Source organism: Onychomys torridus, chromosome 7, assembly GCF_903995425.1.
Source record: "Onychomys torridus chromosome 7, mOncTor1.1, whole genome shotgun sequence".
NCBI classification, from domain to species: domain Eukaryota; kingdom Metazoa; phylum Chordata; class Mammalia; order Rodentia; family Cricetidae; genus Onychomys; species Onychomys torridus.
In genome coordinates, this window is record NC_050449.1 from 58,208,666 (window position 1) to 58,232,429 (window position 23,764).

At 40.3% G+C, this 23,764-nt stretch overlaps 1 protein-coding gene across 1 annotated transcript; it reads right to left on the reverse strand.

The window, feature by feature from the left end:
* Positions 1 to 1,654: 1,654 nt before the first annotated feature.
* Rab11a (RAB11A, member RAS oncogene family) lies at positions 1,655 to 23,633 on the reverse strand. The gene is made up of 5 exons (XM_036194218.1): positions 23,452 to 23,633; positions 14,881 to 15,076; positions 13,508 to 13,701; positions 12,640 to 12,720; positions 1,655 to 3,329 (listed from the first exon to the last, which is right to left on the reverse strand). Exons 1-5 carry the CDS (start codon positions 23,489 to 23,491, stop codon positions 3,190 to 3,192), a joined length of 651 nt encoding a protein of 216 aa, XP_036050111.1. The 5' UTR covers positions 23,492 to 23,633; the 3' UTR covers positions 1,655 to 3,189.
* Between the last annotated feature and the right edge of the window lie 131 nt (positions 23,634 to 23,764).

The following is a 23,764-nucleotide window of genomic DNA, read 5'->3' on the forward strand; positions in this document are numbered from 1 at the left end:
GTGACACAGCAAATTTTCTAATAATACTGCCTGGGATACAACATCCTTTCTAACATTCTATTCTCCAATTTTTAGGAAAATGGATACTGTTAGTAAAGTAAGATTCTGTCAATGAGATTAGCATTCTGTGTCATTTTATCAGCCTCCTAAAATATGGAAGAACACAATCATTTTTTAAAATGTTACATTGGCAACTCTGTTTTGTTGGTGATGTATTCAGTCCTGGAAAGGACTACGGTACAGCACTGCTCCAACTCAGGCTGCTTCCTCTCTCTGGCATAGTGTCATGGCACCCTATCGAAGACTCGGACAGCCCATTAAACCTTACATAGCCTTTGTCCTTTTTTTGTAACACAACAAATGAAGGTCATGTACAATCTAAAGAAAGCCCCATTTTATTCTGTTTTGGTTTTGTTTTATTTGAGATGGTGTTGGTTCCCCTGTGTGACTGCAATATAGATCAGGTGGCCCCCTGTTTCTGTCTCCTGAGTGCTGCCATAAAAGGCAGGACTAGCAGTTGGAATTTTCTTCAAGATTATGATCCATTTTTTTTCTTTAGTTAATAACATTTTACAAAACTCTATAAACTGAAAACTAATAGTAATAAATTCTTAATTTATCTACCAACCTTTTCTGCTTCTCATGTGGGCCAAAAATGTCTGAATGGTATACCTTTTTCTTTATAATAGATTAATTATCACAACATCTCAAACCACTGAGAGCATTTGGATTTTATAAACACAAGTCAGAAATGACAAAAATTAAAACAATCATTTTCCTAACAACCAAAGAAATAAGACTAGCTCAGATGCATGATTCAAAGTCTTCTGGGTTAATTTTTTCTGCAGAACTCTTCAGAATTTAAAAAAATCAATGACAAAGAACACTGGTTGCCACCTCTGCTTACTATTCTAATTTAACATACTGAGTGGAATGGCTGAGGATAACTTACCCTGACATGGTGACAACTAAGAGAAAAGACAGCATTTTCTGAATAGCAAAGACAAGGTGTGATGGCTAGGTGGCTTTTCAGGAGAATTTAACAGGTTAAGAAAAACATCTAAAGTTAAAAGTAATGAAAAGCAGGGTCAAAGTACTTAGGAACTGCCTTGAGCCTAGAGTTGTCGTCGTAAATAAAACTAATGCTTCCTGCTTGGGACAGTTTGTCTCCTGAGATACAACTCAACGTGAAGACTCTTGTTGACATGCAAACAAAGTCACTTTCTAGTATCAAATATTGCTTGAACCTCTCCCAAAATCCAATCATGTCCAAGAGCATTTAAATCTATTCTTGGTTAAAAAAAAAAAAAAATTAAAAGCTACTCAGTCATTTTTTATTTACTACATAATTTTTTCTTATTTTTATTTCATAAAATTCCTGCAAATTTTTAAATAAATAGGGTTGGAACCTTTTTCTGTGTCTAGTGACACTGTTTGACAGGAAAGTACAGAGACTGTGTCACCACTGTCCCTAGTAACCCTTTTCCCAGAAGAGTATAATTGAGCTGCAGATCTGACGTCTCACCTGAATTGACACTATTGCCCCCAATCCAAGTTTAATAAGCAATGCAAGGTCCTATGTTCTCACTCATCAGAAGTAGTCACGGCAGCATCCAAAGCATTCGGAGGAAAAATATAATCTGACAACACTGGGAATAGTCCCCCTACAACTGTTTATTAGGATGAGGATATACTCCAAATCAATAACTGAAAAAAAAAGTCAAATTACAGAGCATGCATAAAATACAAAGTAGCAATTTATAAATAGACAGTATCTTTATAATCAATACACTAAAAATAACAAATAGCTACAAAAGAAAAACAAAATGACTGACTACAGCAATGCCTTCTGTGCTCCCCACACATCATGAGCACTGCAAAAAGCGGAAGTTTAACCATGAAACACAGTCTTCTACGCAAGCCCACACATTTTTGTTTTTTGCAGGTATCCCACCATCCTCAACAATATCTTTGCAGTCAACTTTCAGAAAAACTGCAGAGTAAGTGCTTAATATTATCCACAAGGAAGTAAAACCTAGTATTAGTGTGCACATTTCTGAATGAGAAACTAGCTGCTCCGTTAATTTCAATTACGTAGTGGAAAAAACTATTTCAGGACCCTACAATGCCTAAATGCATTCTACTTAAACTCAAGGTACTATTTCATTTTACATACTAAAAGAACACATGCCTTTAAGTGGTACCACTTGAGCATAAATTAACCTCTCACTGTATTTAGACATATACACTGGAGAACTCAAATATAAGCATTGTTAAAATAATTACCCATGCTTGTTGGTGGATATGGTGATAAAATTAGACTGCATTTCACTTACTAGAAGGGTTTAAAAACAAAATTAACACTTCAAAATGTGATATGACTAGCATTAAGCTAGTTATTGCATGAGCAATAAAAATGTCACACAATCTACTCTGGAAAATAAGACTGGTTAAGCTACTCAGGCTGCCGATCACTGCAACAGAGACACCTCAGACAGAAGTCCACTAGCCTGCCAGGCAGCAGGTGAACTTATGACCCCAGAACCATGATGCCCTCCTACACATAATATAACAGTCCTTTGTATTTGTTAAGATAATTCTTTTCCAGAAAAAAAGAATCCCCATCATCTTGGATGCTTACAAAAAACTAAAGAAAAAATTTACAACATAGACCTATTAAGGCATTTTAAAAATTGACTTCCACAATGGAAAATCTTCAAGCTCTCAAAATGCTGTTATGTTTATAGAGCAATCCTTAGGTCTGTCAAAATATGTACTGCATTGAGAAGAGTCTTACAAGCTGCTCTGTGGCAAAATAATAGCTTGTTTCTAAGGTTGTCTTAGTTAGATTCGATCAGGACCAACGGGTCTGAGCTTCAAGTGATCAAGTTCTATTATGTTCTACAGTGACAGGCTTCCATGATGAAGAGTAAACAATAACTGAGGAATTCAAACATTCAGTTTATTAAACTAAGGCTAGAGAAGCCATAGCATGAAAAAGAACTGCAGTCATTCAGGACAAAGTTGATGATTTTATAAAGCAAAAAATCAAAAGACTTAAGACATGAGAAGATTCTTAAGTGTGAGGGAGTAATAAGACACAGAAAGTGACCACAAGAATTACAAATATATTTAAATCTCAGACCTGGGAAATGGACTATACACAGCCTTCTAGGGGAGAGAGACGCCTTAGATGTTCTGACAGCACTGCACCTTTGGCTTGTTTTCAGTGGTAGGTGGAACATGAATAGGAACCACATTGTTGCTTGGAGACATGTCATTTTCACGTCTGTCTGACATTTGCTTCTGAGAAACAATGCGGTAGATCTCTGGATGACAAAAGAAACAGAAACACTTAGTTTGTGTAAACCCATGATGAGTTTATGTAAAAGAGATGAAGACATGCAGAACAGAAAACACACATTTACATTTTATTTTTAGGCCAGACATGGTAGTGCACATCTGTAATCCCAACACTTGGGAGGTGGAAGCAGGAGAATTAGGAGAAGAAGACCAACCCCGGCTACATAGCAAGTTCAAGGACAGCCAGGCTACAGGAGACCTTGTCTCAAAAAGTAAGATTTTAGTTTCAAATAGCCACTAGCTAGAGTCAAAGCATTATTTTAAACAATTTCTGTAATAGTAAGAAAAGTAACAAGGTTTCTCCATTTCAGAGGGGAAAGTTCACCCATTAATTAAACAGCACCACATTAGACAGTGCCATATATATGGGCATAGATCTGAATTAAATAATAAAAATATATACTTAGCCCTCCACAAAAAGTCCACACAAACTGACAATGTGTAAAATAAATCTGCACTATCAGATACACCTGTTTTCTAGGTTCTGTAGGGAAGAACACAATTTTTCAAACATAGAAAAATCCCAAGAACTTCAGAAGAGAAAGTGCTCACTGCTTACACTGCCCTCCTCTGGGGCTAAGGTTAAATTATACTTACTTATTCAAAGGAGATAATCTAAGATGTACATGTACTATTTTACTTGCATGACATATATAAAAATTAATCTTGTAGTCCTCCACTAAACATTAGTCTTTTAAAGACTAAAATTATTTGCTTCATTTTTGCTTTAGTCCCACAGAATAGACATTTGAAGAACCACTTGCACAAGTATCACTGAATGTCTCCCAGTATCTGTACTGAATTCACTGAAAGTGGCCTTGCACTGCACTACCTAATCAAACAACAATATACTTCTCAAGATCAGAGAACAGGCTTCCATATTGCCTTTCCAGTGTTCTTTCTAAAGCAATGACATCCCAAGGTAGGGAACTCTAGAAACAGGCAATCCAATAGGATGTACTAGGAAGAACATAATGTACTCCTATGTGGGCTCCATGTGTCACTGACAAACCTGCTCTCAGTGAATTTGCTCGTGCAGAAATAGGACAGATACAGAATCAGATGAGTAAAATTTTCTATCTCTGCTACCCAATACAGTAGCTAACTATTTAAATAAAAATTAAAATCCATAGCTAAGCATGGGGACACGAGCTTTTATTCTCGACACTCAGGAGGAGACAGGCAGGCCTATCTCTGTGAACTCAAAGCCAGCCTGGTCTACATAGTAAGTACCAGACCAGTCAGGGCTACATAGTGAGCTTTGTCATTAAAAACATCAAAAGGCGAGGGCTGGAGAGATGGCTCCGTGATTAAGAGCACCGGCTGCTCTTCCCGAGGTCCTGAGTTCAATTCCCAGCAACCACATGGTGGCTCACAACCATCTGTAATGAGATCTGATGCACAGGCAGAACACTGTATACATAATAAATAAATAAATCTTTAAAAAAAAATCAAAAGGCAATTCTATAAAGATTATTAATAAACGGGAAAATGTGAATAATAAATCTGAAAATAAGAACTGCACACTAGAAATACCGTAGACACACTAAAATTTTTTAGACCTACAGTCATATATGACTATGTAGAACCATGCTTTGCTTATATGAGATATAATGTTTAAACTTTAAAAGTATAAAATTACACAGTAAAAAAACAAAAAATAGAGATATATGTTCAAACTGTTCTAAAAAGATTGGGTGTGGTGGCACATGCCTTTAACCTCAGCACTTGAGGGACAGAGGCAGGTGGATGTTTGTCTGTGAGATAAAGGCCAGCCTGGTCAGCATCATGAGTTCCAGGACCACCAGAGCTATGTAGAGAAACCCTTCTCAAAACAAGTTCCAAAAACACATCAACCAACTACAATATATAAACATTATCTGAATCCTAATTTAAACTTCAATTTTTAAAAACTCTTGAGTATGTTTAATATTGTTTAGATAACAAATAGAAATAAGAAATTACTACAAATTTTTAAGTAGTTGTGTTATGAATTTAAGCTATAATTTTTAAATGCATATTCTGAAATATTTGCAAATGAAATGACTTATTAAAGTAATAAAAATGTTCACAGGCAGGAACTGACACTAATGGTTACTAAAATGGACTGGTATGATCTATTCTGCTTTAGGAAAGCTGGAAGCGGTACTTACTGCTCTGGCAGGGCCTGGGTTTAGTTCTCAGCACCAACATGGTGGCTAAACCCATCTGTAACTGCAGTTCCACAGGATTCAATGCCCTTTTCTGGCTTCCATGCACACTAGGCACACATGTGGTACACACATCCATAAAGGAAAGCATTCATACACATAAATTAAAATAAATATATCTCTAAAAAAAAATCTGTTCTCCTAAGGTTGAGCAACAGTAACTTAATGAGGCTGGAGACATGGCTCAGTGGTTAGGAGAACCCACTGCTTTTCCAGAGGACCTGGGTTCAATTAATAGCACCCATGTCAAGTGGCTCACAACTGGTCCTAATTCCAGCTCCAGGAGCATCTGACTCTTCTGGCCTCCTTCATCGCCCCCAGACATGGGGCACACACTCAAAACACACACACACACACACACACACACACACACACACACACACACACACACACGTTAATTTATGAACTACTAACACTCACCAAAAATGTGCCTGTTTTATAGTTTTTTAGGGAAGTAGCTAAAATTTGTCTGAGAAGGTTAGTAGTGGTTCAACGGTGAAGAAGTATTAGTAAAGAAAGGATATAAAAAAATTTAAAAATATGAACACAAAGGGTATGGTGTTGCCAGATCTTTCATTCAGAGGAGACAGGGATAGTCATTGAGATGGTCCAGTGGATAAAGGCACTTGTCCCTAACCCTAACAACTTGAGTACAATCCCCAAAAGCTCCATGTTAAAAGGAGAGAGCGGTCGGGCAGTGGTGGTGCACACCTTTAATCCCAGCACTCGGGAGGCAGAGCCAGGCGGATCTCTGTGAGTTCGAGGCCAGCCTGGGCTACAGAGTGAGTTCCAGGAAAGGCGCAAAGCTACACAGAGAAACCTAGTCTCGTGGGGAAAAAAATTAAATTAAACAAAACAGAAATAAAAAATAAAAGGAGAGAGCCTAACTCCTGAAGGTTGTCTTCTGACCTTCACTCTCATACTGTGGCACTCAATGAGCCCCACCACGACACAATTTTTTTTTTTTTTTTTTTTTTGGTTTTTCGAGACAGGGTTTCTCTCTTGCTTTGGAGCCTATCCTGGAGTAGTTCTGTAGACCAGTCTGGCCTTGAACTCACAGAGATCCACCTGCCTCTGCCTCCAGAGTGCTGGGATTACAGGCGTGCACCACCACCGCCAGGCCATAAAACAATATTTTAAAAATTGTTTTAAGGGGTTGGGGATTTAGCTCAGTGGTAGAGCGTTTGCCTTGCAAGTGCAAGGCCCTGGGTTTGATCCTCAGCTCAAAAAAAATTGTTTTAAAAGAAAAAAAGGGGGCTGGAGAGATGACTCAGGGGTTAAGAGCACCGACTGCCCTTCCAGAGGTCCTGAGTTGAAGTCCCAGCACCCACATGGTGGCTCACAACCATCTGTAATGAGATCTGGCGCCCTCTTCTGTATACGTAATAAATAAATAAATCTTAAAAAAAAAAAAAAAGAAAGAAAGAAAGTAAAAAGCCAGATGTGGTGGCACATGCATCTTTAATCTCAGTGCTTGAGAGGCAGAGGCAAAAGGTAGGTGGATCTCTGTGAGTCTGAGACCAACCCAATCTACATAGTGAGTTCTAGGCCAACCAGAGCTACACAATCATACACTATCTTAAAGAAGAGGGGATAGGGTTGGGGGTAGGAAGAGAGAAGCAGGAAAAGAGAGAGAGGAATGGAGGAAGGAAAGAGAAAACAGAAAAAAAGAATGGAATGGGAATGCAACCAGGGCGAAGAAAGAGTTCCCTTCAGGCTGGTGACTAAGGAATAATGATAATGATCAACTTGTGGTTAAACTATACCATTCATTCTTTATGTTATCTACTAATACCTAACTGGATAGACCATCTTTTTGAAGAGAAAATCATTAAATATGTGATCTCTGTTAAAATTGAACTTCTTTACAAGCTGTTCTAAAGACTAAGTTAAGGGAACAAAACCAAAACATCAGAAACTCCTCCATGAATTACAAATGCATACAACACCAGAAGAGAGACAAAGGGAGACTTCTTAGAGGACAGAGAGGTAAATAATTAAAGAGAGCTCATTACAAAGCAAGAAACTTGAGCAGTGTTGTGCAACAGTCTCAACATTCTTCTAGAAATGGTAAAGCTGCTGTGTATACTCCTGTCACTAAAAACATACCCACTTTTGAAATATACCAACAAGGCAATAAACAAAATGAATCAGGAAGAAAATTTCTTCAAGTCTAAACAGTCTTAAAGAGCTCCACAAGTAATTTACTTAAGTCTCTTGTGTTGGGTGTGTCATTTTCTATGATAAGAAAATAGTAACCAGGAACTGTCCAGCAGGAATCTGATTATAAAGAGTTATTACATGGTGGGGGAGGGGTCAGTAACATGCTAAGTCAGAAGCAGGTTCTATACTTCCCTTGAGAGTCTGTTCTCCTTTAGAACCAAATGAATGTGATTAGTTAATTTCCATGCAGTCTCTTTTCAAGATGTCCAAAGGTTAGGAACAACTAGGAAAAAGCAATCCTGCTTTATCTTCCATCAGAATCTCTTATGGGAGATCTAAACATAAAGTGAAATACTAATATATTATGGCTTTAAATATAAGGCAAAATACTTAAAAAGACATAAAGTCTTTTTTTTAATTGACTGGAACTGTGGAACAGCTGGGAAAATAATTCTAGGGAGATTACACACAACTGTTCCAAACTAAGGAACAATAGGGTTAACATTTGTTAGCTTGATAGGTGCTGAAGAGACAGCTCAGAGGTAAAGAGCACTCACTGGCTGCTCTTGCAGAAGACCCTGTTCTGTTCCCAGCGCTCACAAGGCAGCTCACAACCACCTATAACTAACTGCAGTTCCAGGAGATCTGACACCCTCTTCGGATCTCCTCAGGCATGTGGTTACATACACTCAGGTGTACATACACATAAAATAAAATAGTTTTTAAAAAATTCTTTAGTTCCTCCAAAGTTTTTTAAAACCCAGGAGCCTGGGTAATTTCACAACGGCCTCTGCAGAAGCTTCTCATTTATTAAGCCTTCAAACCTCCTGCTTATCATGTATGTTTCTTGAAGGTCAAAAAGATTCCAATTTGAGATAGCCCGACATTTTCTGCACCAAGTGAGAACAAAGTTACCATTACCTCTAATGAAAAGAGAATCATTACTTGGCTGGCAAGATGGCTGAGTGAGTAAAAGTGACCCACATTTCACCCCTGGGAACCATATGGTAGAAGGAAAGAACTGACTCCTGCATTTGTCCTCTGACCTCAACTCTTGTGCCACATACATATTCACACACAAGAATACAAAAATAAAATATAATTTAAAAAATCTTTAACAATTCTCTATATTCTGATAAAGTTAATACCTGGCGACTTTAGTCCCTTCATTTCTCTTTATTTTTGAGACAGGATCTTGTTATATGGCCCATGATAACCTCATACACATACAGCCCCCACACGCCAATATAGGCATGCACCACCAAACTGGCTTTAGCTTTGTTTTAAGAGCCAGTATTTTACATGAATTAAAGTTATTTCAGTCCCAGAATTAAGAGTTTAGCCTTCAAATTAGGAATTTGCTTTGAACTTACTAATTACATGGAAAAACCTGGCTAACAGCACCTGAACTAAAGTTCAAAGTTAGAACTACCAATAATAAGACAAACCTATTATCACAAGCCTCCTAATGATGAATTGAAACCACTTGTGTGGTGTTCCTGCCACAAGCTGTACACTTCAGCTTAATCATAAAGAATCACTGAATAAACTCAAACTGAGAAAATAACAACTGACCTGTACCTTTCCAAAATGCTAAGGTTGGTAAACAAAGGAAAACTGAAGGAACTATTGTCAAGCAGTGACAGGACAGCTGAGTGGAACATATGATCTGATCCCAGACTTTTTTTTTTTTTTAAACTAACAGTCTTTATTGGTACAACTGGCAAAATATGAGTAAGGTCTGTAGCTAGACTGATGTGATTAAATCACTGTGCTATGGTTATACAAGAGAAAGTACTCATTTTTAGTGAATACCTCCCCCGCAAAACAACTTACTTTCACATGGTACTGTATGTGCCTGTGTGTGTGTGTGTATAGGGGAGAAGGGAAGAGGTAAATGGAAAGAAAAAAAAAACACTTAACACTTTTAATCACCTCTGAAATTGTCAAAATATAAAGTTAAAATGAAAAGAAGGTGTGGAAAACAGGTGTTAAAAACCTCTCTGAGGGATGAAGCTCAGCTGGTACAGCGCTTACCTGGCATGCTCAGGATAGAGTTGGATCCCTAGCAGCATGCCCTCCCTGACCCAATCTCCTAGTGAACTTGAGGCAGAAAGAACAAAGCTGAACTGAAAGGCATGGGTGGAGGATCCATCAGCCTACCTTTTAATTTAAAAAATTAAAAATTAAGCCAGGTGTAGGAGTACGTGCTTTTTTTTTTTTTTTTTTTTTTTTTAATTTTTATTTTTTTTTTTTTTTGCCGGAGCTGAGGACCAAACCCAGGGCCTTGCGTTTGCTAGGCAAACACTCTACCACTGAGCGAAATCTCCAACCCCGAGTACATGCTTTCAATCTCAGCACTTCGAAGGCAGAGACAGGTGGATCTCTGTAAATTCAAGGCTAGCCTGGGCTACATAGTGGAAAAGCAAAGACAAAGAAAGTAGGACTTGAAGGCATACTGTGTATGCAATAAATACTACAAGCTTAAAACAATCTGCAGCGCGATCACTTAGAACAGATTCCTTTAAAAAAGCTTCTGTGCTGAGTGCCACCAACTGTCTACTTCCCTCCAGCTCCCTCCTGACTGTTCTTCAAATAACAAAAAACAATTTTATGATATGGTGGCACACACCTTTAATCCAGCACTCTGCAGGCAGAGGCAGGTGGATCTCTGAGTTTGAGGCCAGCCTAGTTTACAAATTGAGTTCCAGGACAGCCAGAGCTATACAGAGAAACCCTGTCTCAAAATAAATGAATAAAATTAATAAAATAGGCCAGGCGGTGGTGGCGCACGCCTGTAATCCCAGCACTCGAGAGGCAGAGCCAGGTGGATGTCTGGGAGTTCGAGGCCAGCCTGGTCTACAGAGCTAGTCCAGGACAGGCTCCAAAGCTACAGAGAAACCCTGTCTTGGAAAAAAATAAAATAAAATAAAATAAAAAATAAAATAAAATAAAATAAATGCAAATCTCCAATATTTATATTATTTTAACAAGTTTTCTTTTTCATGCCTTAACTGCTACCTAGGTAGTGATTTATCAAATGTTCACTATCAAGAATAGCTAAGCCTGCCGGGCGGTGGTGGCGCACGCCTGTAATCCCAGCACTCGGGAGGCAGAGGCAGACAGATCTTTGTGAGTTTGAGGCCGGCCTGGGCTACCAAGTGAGTTCCAGGAAAGGTGCAAAGCTACAGAGAACACCACCACCACCACCACCACCACCACCACCACCACCACCACCACCACCACCACCCCCCCCCCCCCCCGTCTCAAAAAACAAAAAACAAAAAAAAAAAAAAAAAAAAAAGCTAAGCCCTTGACAGGCATTAACTCATTTTTGGAAACTACAGCAGAAGTACCAATGACATATCATTCTTTTCTGTGGAGTACAGATAGGAACAAACAACACAACAACAACAAATCCTTCAGGTAGCAATAACAAATTAAATTGTGCCTTATCAAATCATACTGCAGAAATTTAAAAGCACAAGCTCTCTCATGAAACTAATAACTAACTAAAATGTATTTGAAACTTTTTTAGATTTCTTTTAAATTGTGTGTCTATGTGTGTGTTCATGCTCATGGATGTGCAGGCATTCTCAGATGCCAGAGGAGGGTGTGAGATCCCCTGCAGCTGGAGTTACAGGTGATTATAAGCAGCTTGGCATGAGTACTGGAAACTAAACTCTGATCCTCTGGAAGAACAGTGTGCACTCATAACTACTGGGCTATTTCTCCAGCCCACCATATCTGAATTTTACAGATGGAGAAATTAAAGCCTTTGAAGGAGTAAATAACTTGCTTAATAAGATTATCACTCCAAAAATAAGTGGAGGAATCAGGCTTTCCAGTCCATGATCAAAATTCCTAGGCTTATTACATACATTTTTTTTAACAATAAGAGAATGCTTTAAAGTTAAAATTCTGCTCACCTCTAATACAAGAGCTACATATAGCATTAAAATATGTTACATTATAATAGGAAACTAAACAATTCTATGTATCAATTTATCAGACCAGCACATAAAACTCTCTACTATGTGTTGAATAGATTTGGATTCCTAAGATCTTAAAAGTAACACATAATATAGGTATCTTGAAAAACAACCTATGAAAGTACTTCTTAAGAGATTAAATGTACTGATAATCTGGTTATTCTAATAAAGCCAAAGTAAATATGAGTCAGCACAAATAAAATGTCTTCTTTCCCAAGAAGCTGACCTGGTTATCTACATTCCAAAATAGCATGAACTTTGTCCCTTTCCCATTACTCATTTAGACCTTTCTATATGTAGGCTTGGCTAATTTTATTCACAAAGGACACACTCCTCTATCATGGAAAAAGTATTTGTGCTTTTTTTCCACTTAAATTTTGTGTGTGTATGTGTGTGACATGTGTGCAGGTACCAGCATCAGATCCCCTGAAGCTAGAGTTAAAGGCAGTTGTGAGCCACTCCATATGGGTGCTGGGAACACAAATCAAGGGCTCTGGAAGAGCAGTAAGTACCCTTAATTTTTATCTATCAAAAGACATTTATATTGCTCTATAGTCAGGATCTCAGTATTTACACTATGAAAAAATATAACTCTGTCCCTTTGACTATGCAATATAGAACACATGGCCTGAACACAGGAAGTGAACAAAGTACTTTCAAAGAATGTTTTCCTAGATGAATTCCGTGACTGAAGTGTAGCGTGCAGCATTGTCGTGTCGTGTCTCGTCTCTCGTCTCGTCTCTCCTCTCCTCTCGTCTCTCCTCTCGTATCGTATTGTAGCCGTGCACACCAAGAACTCTTGCTATAGTTACTCTCATTTTCAGATAGCTAGCGGTTTCCTGATTAACTTGTTTAAATCACTTCTTAAAACTCCAGTTTCCTCTGGTGTAACCTGGAAACACAAGTCTTACCTGTCAGAATTGTCTGAAAAGCAGCTTCAACGTTTGTAGAATCTAGAGCAGATGTCTCTATGAACGACAAACCATTCTTCTCTGTGGAGAGAAATATTTTCAGTCTTGTGAAATTTGATTGCTGTTTAATAGTGTTGATGATCCAATCCAGGGCCTCACCAATGCTATGTAAGCCCTCTACCACTGAGCTACCTTCCCAACCTCTGAAGGTAAAATAGCAGAGGTGATAAGTTCATGATCACAAGGGGAACATAAAAGATTAAGACCTTGCTGGGCATGGCGGTGCATGTCTGTCACCCAGCTCCTGAAAGGAAGAAGCCGGACCAGGAAATCAAGACCAGCCTGGACTACAAGAGAAAGTGTCCCCAAACACCAAACAAACAAAGCCTACTTACACCTCCGTAAATTAAAAATAATGGTAAGAAATTTTCATTAGCTTCTAAGTATTGCTGCATATAAATACCACCACTGGCAATGAATGAAACTATTCAAAATATAGTATCAAACATCCCACTGCTTCTACCCCTATCCATCTTCCCTAGCAACGGCATAACTAGCAGCATGTTCACTTAGAATTATGTTACTATACCATTTGAAATGTAAAGTTAGAGGAAAATATTCACTAATAGAATGTCAAGACTTCCTAGCCAGCACAGTGCTGCTTTCTTTGGTAGTTTTTCCTACCAGAAGGGCAACAAGAAACAAGCAGATGCTGTATGAAGCCCAAAGGGTTCAGCTTCTAAGTAGGTGCACCCTTGTCAGTCTCTGACAATCCTTGGCATACTACTCTTCAGACTCACATAGAACAGCCTTGTGCAAACAGAGAAATGCAGAAGCACTGTAATATTGTGGGGTTCACATTACTAACCTGCAAACGCTCTTGCTTCATCGGTAGGAACTGCCCTGAGATGGCGTAAATCACTCTTATTGCCCACAAGCATGATAACAATGTTGCTATCAGCATGGTCCCTCAGTTCTTTCAGCCATCGCTCTACATTTTCATATGTGAGATGCTTAGCAATGTCATAAACCAATAAGGCACCTACTGCTCCACGGTAGTATCTGCAAACAGAAACATTTGTAACTATCACAAGACAATCACAAAGTAGATGGGAACACCAGACCAAACTGCAAACAGGGACAGGGCGGAGAGATGAATCTAGCAAAGCACTTGCCATCCAAACACGAGGATCGGAGTTAAAATCCCAGAACCCGTGTAAAAGCTGAGGACAGTGACCCTGGTCCTCCTACAGTGAATGCGGGGCTGCAAGAGGAAAATCCCCAGAAGGTCACATGCCTCATACCCTGGCATAGACAGCAGTGAACAACAAATCCTGCATGTCTCAAACAAGGTAGAAGGTGAGGACCAACACTCAAGGTCGTCCTCTGACCTCTACAACCATAGTAATAATATACATATGTACACACCAGCATACATACCCCATACACTCACACACACACATGCATAGACAGAAAGACACACACACACACACACAGACTATCGATGTGGTAGACAGTAGTTGTCCTTTACATGAGGTTTTATACCTAGTCATTCACAGTCCAGAACTATTAAATGAAAAATTCCAGAAATAAATAATTCCTAAGTTTTAAACTGCCACGATTTTAAGTATTATGATGGAACTTCTCAGTGCTCTACTTCACCCAGGCACATGACTTCTTCTTTTGTCCAATGTACCCACACTGTATAAACTACCTGCACATTAAAGTCATTTTGCAGCCCTCCCATTGCCTATGATCTCCCCTTTGTTCAAGTAACCTTTAGTTTATTGAATAATGCCCCCCACAAAGCAACTAAGGTATGCCAAAAGAAAAGCTACAAAGGGTCTATTAAGAGGAAAGATAGGGAGCTGGAGAGATGGCTCAACAGTTAAGAGCACTGGCTGCTCTTGCAGAGGACCTGGGTTTATTTCCCAGCACCCACATGGTGGTTTCACAACCATCTGTAACTCCACTTTCAGGGATCTGATACTATCTTCTGACCTCCATGGGCACCAAGCACACATGTGGTACACATACATATATGCAGGCAAAACACGAATTAAAACAAAAACACAAGTGGAAACATTCAGAGCTCAGCACTGTTTGTGGTTGTAGGCATCTACGGAGGGTCTTGGAGCACACCTTCCAAGGTTAAGGAGGACTACTATGCCTTCCCAATACTTAAAGTCAACAATTCACTTGATACCAACCTATGCCAGAACTGAGAAAACATGAACTTACGCAGATGTTATAGCCCTGTACCGCTCCTGCCCTGCTGTGTCCCATATCTGCGCCTTTATTGTTTTCCCATCAACCTGGATGCTTCTTGTTGCAAACTCTACTCCAATGGTACTCTTGCTTTCCAGGTTGAACTCATTTCGAGTAAATCGAGACAAGAGGTTACTCTTTCCAACACCAGAATCACCAATAAGGACAACTGAAAAGACAAAAAATTATAAACTGGATGAAAGCAAGCACATTCAGAATACCAACACGCTTTTAAAAGAAGGACATTTGGCTTCAAAATAAATACAACCAAGGACTTTAAAGAGGCATACATAGTACTAAATAGCATTTATCTATGACCAATCAATTAAAATCCATTTACTTTTTTTTTTTTTTTTTTTTTTTGGTTTTTCAAGACAGGGTTTTTTTGTGTAGTTTTGCACCTCTCCTGGATCTCCCTCTGTAGTCCAGGCTGGCCTCAAACTCATTGAAATCCACCTGCCTCTGCCTCCCGAGTGCTGGGATTAAAGGCGTGCACCACCACCACCCAGCAAAATCCATTTACTTTTTAATCTATCTCTATCTGCATAAGGACTTCCACACATCATCTACTCAGCACAGATCAGACATAGCACCCATCTAAAAAAATTCCTCTTTTTTTCCTATTTGGTAACTCAAACCCAGGTCCTTACACATGTATGATAAACACCAGACCACTGATATATATCCCCAGCCCTTAAAAATGCAATTTTGCAATTTTAATCATAGGATAACCTAGCCACAGATGCAAGCATTAGCTACCTTTAATTTATACCAACCTCACTACCTCAGAAAGTATTCTAAAAGGTAAATAACAACTTGTGTTATTCTCATGTTTTAGACATCAAACAAAAAATGTCAGTGCATGGAGTGGGGAACTACATTCTACTAGTTTCATTAAAGACTAAGTGTGATGTGAGAGCTGAAACACATTTAAAACATGAGGCATGTGACTTACAAGCACTGCTCTGGTCATAGAAACTATAATCATCTTTAATAGTCACACTTCACAGACTGGGAGAAAGCCCCAGGGGCACCCCACCATAGACAAACAGGAGCCCTAGGAAGCTAACAATTCTGACATAGTGAGTCAAAGCCAAAGCAAGGAGGGCAAACACTTTCACTTAGGACTCTATTAAAAAGAAAATCTAAAAACAAGTTTTGATTATACTCACTTCCTATGAGTAGAAGGCAGTTTACTAACTTCTCCCCAAAATGTTACTATACTTTTAAAATTTTCCAGTAGGGCTAGTGAGGTGACTTAGCAAGTAAAGACACTTTTCTAGGACCCACATGGTGGAAGAGAGCCTACTCTTAAAGTTGTCCTCTGATCACGTGTGCAGAGCTCACACATGAATGAATTAATATAATTTTCCGTGTATAAACATGAGTCTGTATGTATACTGTGTGTATGTGTATGGGGGTGGGGGGTGCCCAGAGGACAGAAGAGATCTGCAGTGGTAAACAGCTAAATACAGGTGCTGCGAACTGAACTGGCTCCTCTAGAACAGCAGCCTGTGCTTAACCACTAAATCACCTTTCCAGTCCCAATAAATGTCATTAAGAAAATTTTTAAAAAGACAGGTGGTGGTGGCCCACGCCTTTAATCCCAGCACTCGGGAGGCAGAGGCAGGCAGATCTCTGTGAGTTCTAGGCCAGCCTGGTCTACTGAGATCCAGGACAGGCTCCAAAGCTACACAGAGAAACAGAGAAACCCTGACTCCAAAAAAAAAAAAAAAAAAAAAAAGGAAGGAAGGAAGGAAAGGAAAAAGAAAAGCTGGCTAGAGAGATAGCTCAGTAGTTAAGAGCACTGACCACTCTTCCAGAGGACCCAGGTTCAACTCCCAGCACTACATGGCAGCTCACAACTGTCTGTAACTCCTGTTCCAGAGATCTAACACCCTCACAGACATGCATGCAGGCAAAACACTAATGTACATAAAGTAAAAATAAATTGTTTTTTAAAAAGGGAGAGAGGGTTTCATTCTGGAACCAAGATTGGTCTAGAACTCACAAAATCCTCTTGCTGAGAATACAGGTGTGTGCCAATATGCCAACTGCAGACAGTTGTATTAAAATATGAGTTTAAAGATCAAAATAGGGAGGCAGTGGTGTTACACACCTTTAATCTCAGCACCCAGGAGGCAAAGGAAGGTAGTCCAACCTGGTCTACAGAGAAAGTTACAGGACAGCCAAGGCTACACTGAAAAACCCTGTCTTGAAAACACAAAAAAGATCAAAATGGGTTTGTAGGTTTACAGAATCTGAGCTAGACAACATTTTTTTCCTGCATAAAAATGTTGGTATTTTAGTAACCACTGTATTTATTTCGACTATTGACTAGTAATGCGTCTAACCTAGCTGATTGATTTAGACATCAGACTAGAAAACCAACACAAAAGGTTAGGCCAGGAAATAATAAGCCATGCTTTACTCAACAGACTGAGATTTGATGGTGCGTGTAGAAAGAAGGCTGACTTGACTGCACTCTAGCCAAAGGAGTAAGAAAGCCTTTCTTGTCACAGAAGTAGACAGCCCACAACAACCGAGCATTATCAAATGCATATCTTTCTGGCTTCCTCTATCAGCTGATTCAGCAAGAAGTCCCAGCAGCAGTGACTCCATGCAGCAAAGAGAAATTATTTCTATATTTGTAGTCAATTAGAGGGTACCCTAGCAAACAGACATTAAATGCTTTTACTGGATACCAGGGAAAATAATGTCAAGGTCATGAAGACAGAAACAATGCACTTTCAGTGTTACAGAATGGTGATTTAGTAGGCTGGTTTCCAAACTCCACCACTGTAGATGTGAAGCTGAATTTCAGTTACATTAATAGAGCCTCCCTATTAATAAGATACCTTCACTGTTGTTTCTTAGTATAAGAGGCTTAATGGTGGGGTGGGGTGGAAGTTAGGGTCCCAGCCAAGAACCTAGCCTGGCCTTTAGCCAAAATTCCCAACACCTTTCCTGAATAGCAATCCTTCAGTCACTCCCAGAGTACAGAAAGTTAGGCCTGGGGGATGGCTCAGTAGGTAAAGGCCCTTGCTGCCAAGCCTAAAGACCTAAATTCAATCCCTTGAGCCCACAGAGTGGAGAAGAGAGAATCAAGTCCTTCAATTGTCTTAGGCATTTCTATACACACACACCATGACATGAGCCCACACACCACCAAAACATACACTTTTTCTTTCTCTCTCTCTCTCTCTCTCTCTCTCTCTCTCTCTCTCTCTCTCTCTCTCTCTCCATGTATGTCTTAAAAGGAGGCTGGATAACCAGCTGAGGAAATTTCCTTTGAATCACTTCTGGTCTCACAGTAGCATCACTAACTAGAGTTATGTATAGTGAAGAAGGAAAAACCAAAGATGAGAACACATCTAATTAATTCACAGACACTCCCATTTCAACCAGCAATTCAGGAGCCAGTCACAGTGTAAAGTCAAAGAAAGAGAACATATAAGCAGGCATCTGGCTAACACCACCATTGGTAGGGAGCACTATCAAAACCAATACAATATATGCCTCCCACAGAAGCTCCAGCAGTGGTTCATGTTTTGTTTTGTTTTAAAATATTAGCCATTCTTGCATTTTTTGTTTTTTGCTTTTTCTTTCTTATCTACTTTATGGACATAGATGTTTTGCCTGCATGCAAGTATGTACACAGCATGCATGCCTGTCATGTCATCTGGAACTGGGATTATGAATGGTTGTGAACCACCATGTGGTGTTGGGAATTGAGCTCAGGTTCTCTGCAAGACTAACAAGCGCTCTTAATTGCTGAGCCATATCTGCAGGCCCCTGGTACATGTTTTGACCTCTACTTTTAACTAATGACTAAATTTACCATCTCACCAACAGCAAATCATTATATCATACTAAGTAAAGAATCCACCTCCTCATGTAACCAATTAATTTTATTATTGAAAAAGTAGCAATAGTTTGTAAACAACTCACCATTCACAAATGCTCTAACACTATAAAATAGTTATTATACCAACTAGATACTGACAAGATCTCCAAAGTCAAGACTAGTAACTTTGTCAAAGGAAAAGGATGTTTGAAATGACAGAAGACTTCAGTTTTGTGAGAATTAAAAAAAGATATCAAAACATAGGTAGGTAGGTGGGTGGGTGGGTGGGTGAGTGGGTGGATGGATGGATGGAATGAATTATCTAACAAACAAGAGAATTCATTGGTTATGATTTTTTAAAAAATGTATGGACCTTTCTTTGTGGACTCAAACAATTTCTAGTCAAAATACTTTCTCTCTTTAAAATGACATCATTTAATTTATTTTTCCCCCAGTGGTGCTGGGGATCTAAACCTAGGGCTCATGGTAAGCACATGATTTACCACTGAGTTATTATCCATCACTAGCCTCTTGTTTTGTTCTGTTTTAATGTAGGAAACTATATATTTATAGCCAACAATTAAAGAATTCAATTTCTGGGCCAGCAAGATGGCTCAGCAGGTGAAGGCAACTGCTGTCAACCCTGATGGTAGAAAGAGAAAACAGACTTCAGACCCCCACACACTCACTGTGGCACACCCCCCAACATACATATAAATGAATGAATGAATGAATAAATAAATAAATAAATGCAATGAAAATGTAAAGTAATTTTATATATACAACCATTACTAAAATATCTTTTTTTTGTTTTTCCATTACTAAAATATCTTACGTTAAATGGATATATACTTAAGTATGCTACAATTTTAGCAATCTATAGAGTACATACTAAACAACATGACTAAGAGATAAATAATAGTATCTATACACCAAATATCAATATAATTCTTAAAATAATATTGCTTCCCTAGAACTTAGATAACCTCATCTGCTGAAATTCAACCTAATACCTAATATTAATTTGTTTATATACCTGCTTTATATATTATACATATCACAAATATCAGACTGCTAAATATTGTAAAAGCAGAGTATGTATATTAACTATCCATTATTTAATTTAAAGTTCCTATCTCTAACATTTAGGTATTTTTTTATTGTTTTTGTTGTTATTTTCTGAGACAAGATCTCCTTCTGTAGCCTAGGCTGATCTCAAATCACCTGCCTCAGCCTCCCAAGTCCTGGAATCACAGACATGGGCCTCCATGCTCAGCCCACATTTAATTTTAGAATTCTTTTGTAAGCTCACTTACTGTTTGACTCCTCACCTCACATATAGAATATTGGCTTTAAAACTTAACTGAAATCACCAACCTTTTTCATAATGGTTTTAAAAAGCCTGGAAAGGAAGTATTTCTACTCTCAACCACGTGCACAGCCCAACCTCACCAAGTCTTTTAAGTAAAATGCAGCAAAAATGCTGAAGTCTGAACAAGTTTCTCCCAGTTCATCAGAATCCGAGTTGCTCAACCAAAAGCTGTGAAAGCAAAGCTCCAAGATTCAAGACAGGGTAGTCCTCTGATGATTCATGACACCTGGACCTCGAGGAGACTCAAGAGGAAAAGCTGGGGAGACAGACTGTGCCCTGAAAGTGCCACTGACGACTGTGCCGGGGTCCAACTAGCTCACTTGTGTCCCTCAGCACCTTACCCACACTGGGGTATGTACAAGATTAACGGGTTTTTTTAAATAATCATGCTTTTAAGAAAATAAAACAAACTCCCTAAGTCTCACTGCAAAGCATAAGTAAAAATTAATTTTCAGCCAGTAATCCCAGCACTCAGGAAGCAGAGCCAGGTGGATCTCTGTGAGTTCAAGGCCCGCCTGGGCTATAGAGTGAGTTCAAGGAAAGGCTCCAAAGCTACAGAGAAACCCTGTTTTGAAAAACAAAACAAAACAAAATTTAATTTTCAAGAACAAATACATGATTTAGAATTATCCTTATCTGCCCACATTACATTCTCATTTAAACTACTCCATTCCAAGCTGCTGATAAACATGCCCTTCCACGTTAAATGTTGCAAACTTCAATTTCCTTAACTATCGAGTATGCTAGATATTCTCCAAAGTAGAAATGCTATGTATGGTTCATCTTAGTGAATAACTCTCTATGGAATGAAATCATTTAAAAATAATCGTATAAGTAAAAAATTGGCTAAGTAATCAGTGTTGAAATAAAAAATAAAGTGACTCATATCCTGTAGCAGTTTCTAAACAGTGGAAACTCTTCTCAGAAGCATTTTTAAACACCCAGTCTTATACAGCAAAATGCACAAAAGATACAACCAGAACTCACGCAGATACAAAATAACTCAAAGGTTTCTTAGTTCTGTGCTTCTTTATTAAAATTTCTATGTTCTTGCCCCTCGGTGGTAGCACACGCCTTTAATCCCAGCACTCAGGAGGCAGGGGCAGGCAGATCTCAGAGAGTTTGAGGCCAGCCTGGTCAACAGAGTTAGTTCCAGTATGGGCTCCAGGGCTATACAGAGAAACCCTGTCTCAAAAAAAGCAACAACAAAAAAAGGTATCACAGTATTTCCTTTACTGGGGAAACTGAGGCTCAAAAAAGTTGAGCAGGAAGAAATAGGGTGATTATATTATAATCTCAAATAAAATACTTTTGAAAAGTTAGCTTTCCAAGGTCACAAACCAAATATAAACCCCAGTAGTTTCTCATTGTTTAAAGGATGGTCTAATCTCAAAATTAAACTTAAATTCCTCCAGCCAATCTAGGATAAATCAACATTCTTAGGAAAAATAAATAGCTTTCTATAACCAACCTTCACATTTCAAGTCAAACAGGAGAAATAATTTCAAAATAGGCTAGGTACTCATTGCTATTAGGCAGTACTTAAAGATAAACCTCCCTTGACTGACTAAACCCCAAAGTCTCCTGGGATTTAAGTAATTTCATATCATGTCAGATGCCTTCAACAAACATTCTAGGTATCCTATTTGTTTTGACTTTTTGTGGCAGGGTCTCACTATGTAACTCTGACTGGCTTGGAACTCACTATGTAGACCAGGCTGGCCGGGAACTCACACAATCAGCTTCCCTCTGCCTCCTGAACGCTGGGATTTTAAAGGCGTGCCACCACACCAGGCTTTCCTATTTGTATTTTTAAAGTTTGGTACCTTCTTCTCTGTAAATTATTTTCCAATATGGTAGTAAGGGTAGACACTTAAGGTACTTATCCTAGAATGGAGTAGATAATGATAAGGGTGTAGTAGCTGCTAAAGACTTGTAAAGTATTTGGTAACGCCAAAGAAACGTTTCCTGCTTCACTAGTCAGCCACTCTTAGCACCCAATGGCAACGCCAGAAACACTCACCATGCTTAACACTCTTGAAACTCCACCCTCCAAAGTAAAGCTTTAACATCAATGGCCTCTGCCTCTCTGGTAATGATCTTTGTTCAGCACATTACTGATGGCTGCCCTTCTAATTCAGGAGCAGAGCAAGACTATGAAAGTGAGAGCGCATTCATGAACAAAAAAGCGTTCGCTGTACTCCTTTCACTGAGAACTGTATCCTTTCACTTCGGCTTTTTTTTTTTTTTTCTGGACTCAACCAATAAGCAAACTCGCTATCTACTCCCCTCATCCTCCCAGGTTCTGTCGGCCCGCTTCACATTTTCCCCTACCTTGCAATAAATTCTTGATTCCACTAAAAGAGCACGCTACCACTAGAACCCTCTCCCACAGACTAGGAAAGGTATGTGACCAACCAGGGCTCTTCCCTTCCTGTTGGATCCTCCCAGTCTTGCAGCAGGAAGCAACCAGTCCATAGTGATAAGCTAGCCAGTATTTGTGCAGCGCACAACCTTTCCTGTTCGGGAACTGGGCCTTCAGGTCTGGCAGGGATAACAGCCACCACCCATCCGCAGCCCCTTCTCGAAAGACAAGTAAAGGAGCTATCCCAGTCTGGTTGTAGCTGGGCAGGGACAGGAGAAGGAAGGGGGTGAAAAAGGCGAGGTGGGAAGTCATCTGCCTGCCTGGACACTGCGACAAGTGCACGCACGCCGGGGGTGATGGACAGCCCCTCTTGCCCTCCCCTGCTCTCCCTCCCGCCAGCCAGGTCGCACCGGAGCACTGAACATTACGTGAAAAGGAAAGGCACGGAGTTGCCCGTCCGTGGGGAGGGAGAGGACAGTCCGCGGGTACTGACCTCGAGGTCTGCGGGGATGGGGGTGGGGGCCCTGGGACGGACAAATCTGGCCGAAGCCCAGGAAAGGCTCACTCGGGAGAGAGGGGAAAGGAAACGAAAAGGAAAGGGAAATAAAACAAAAAAACACAGAGAGAGAGTCGGTGCCCCAATATGGGTGCTGAGCCGAGGCAGGGCCTGTCAGAGGGGGATGTGAGGCCGGCAGCGTGCATCCAAGAGGAGGGGCCCGAGATGCCCAGGGAAGAAACTGCACCGTCGCGAGGAACGACGGGGAAGACACATAGCAAGGGGCGACGCGGCCCGGCAGCCCTCCCCGGGCCGCAGGAACCGCGACGACCGGCGGGACCCCCGTCGGGGCGGCAGGGAGGAAGCGCAGAGGCGGGCTCCGTCCAGGGCAGGGCTCGTCCTCGCGCGGGTCCCCCGGGAGAGTCTCGGGCCCCGCGTGGGCACTCGGCGGCCCACGGGCTCACCTTTAAAGAGGTAGTCGTACTCGTCGTCACGGGTGCCCATGGCGCGGCCGAGGAGCGGAGGGGCGGGAGCGGCTGTGGCGACAGCGGCGGGACCAGGGGGCGTCGCTGCAGGGGTAACCCGAGCGCCGAGCTTCAGCTGCCGGACTCGGTGAAGAGCCCCGCCCTGGGCCTGCGTCACTTCCGTCAAGCCCCAGCCCCTCACAGGAAGTTCTTCCGGAGAAGCGGCGCCCCGCCCCTGAGCGCGGCGGGGTAGAACACGTTCTTATCCGGCTTGGGAAGACTTGCAGGGAAAACAATCTTAAAATGCCCGACC

What these genes read in the sequence shown, in the direction of transcription:
- Rab11a (XM_036194218.1), bottom strand. Translation starts at nt 23,491, where the DNA reads ATGGGCACCCGTGACGACGAGTACGACTACCTCTTTAAAG. An exon ending in TGAAGCAAGAGCGTTTGCAG is followed by an intron (nt 12,721 to 13,507) that starts GTTAGTAATGTG and finishes TTCTCTCCACAG; the next exon opens with AGAAGAATGGTTTGTCGTTC. An exon ending in TTTTCAGACAATTCTGACAG is followed by an intron (nt 3,330 to 12,639) that starts GTAAGACTTGTG and finishes TTTGTCATCCAG; the next exon opens with AGATCTACCGCATTGTTTCT.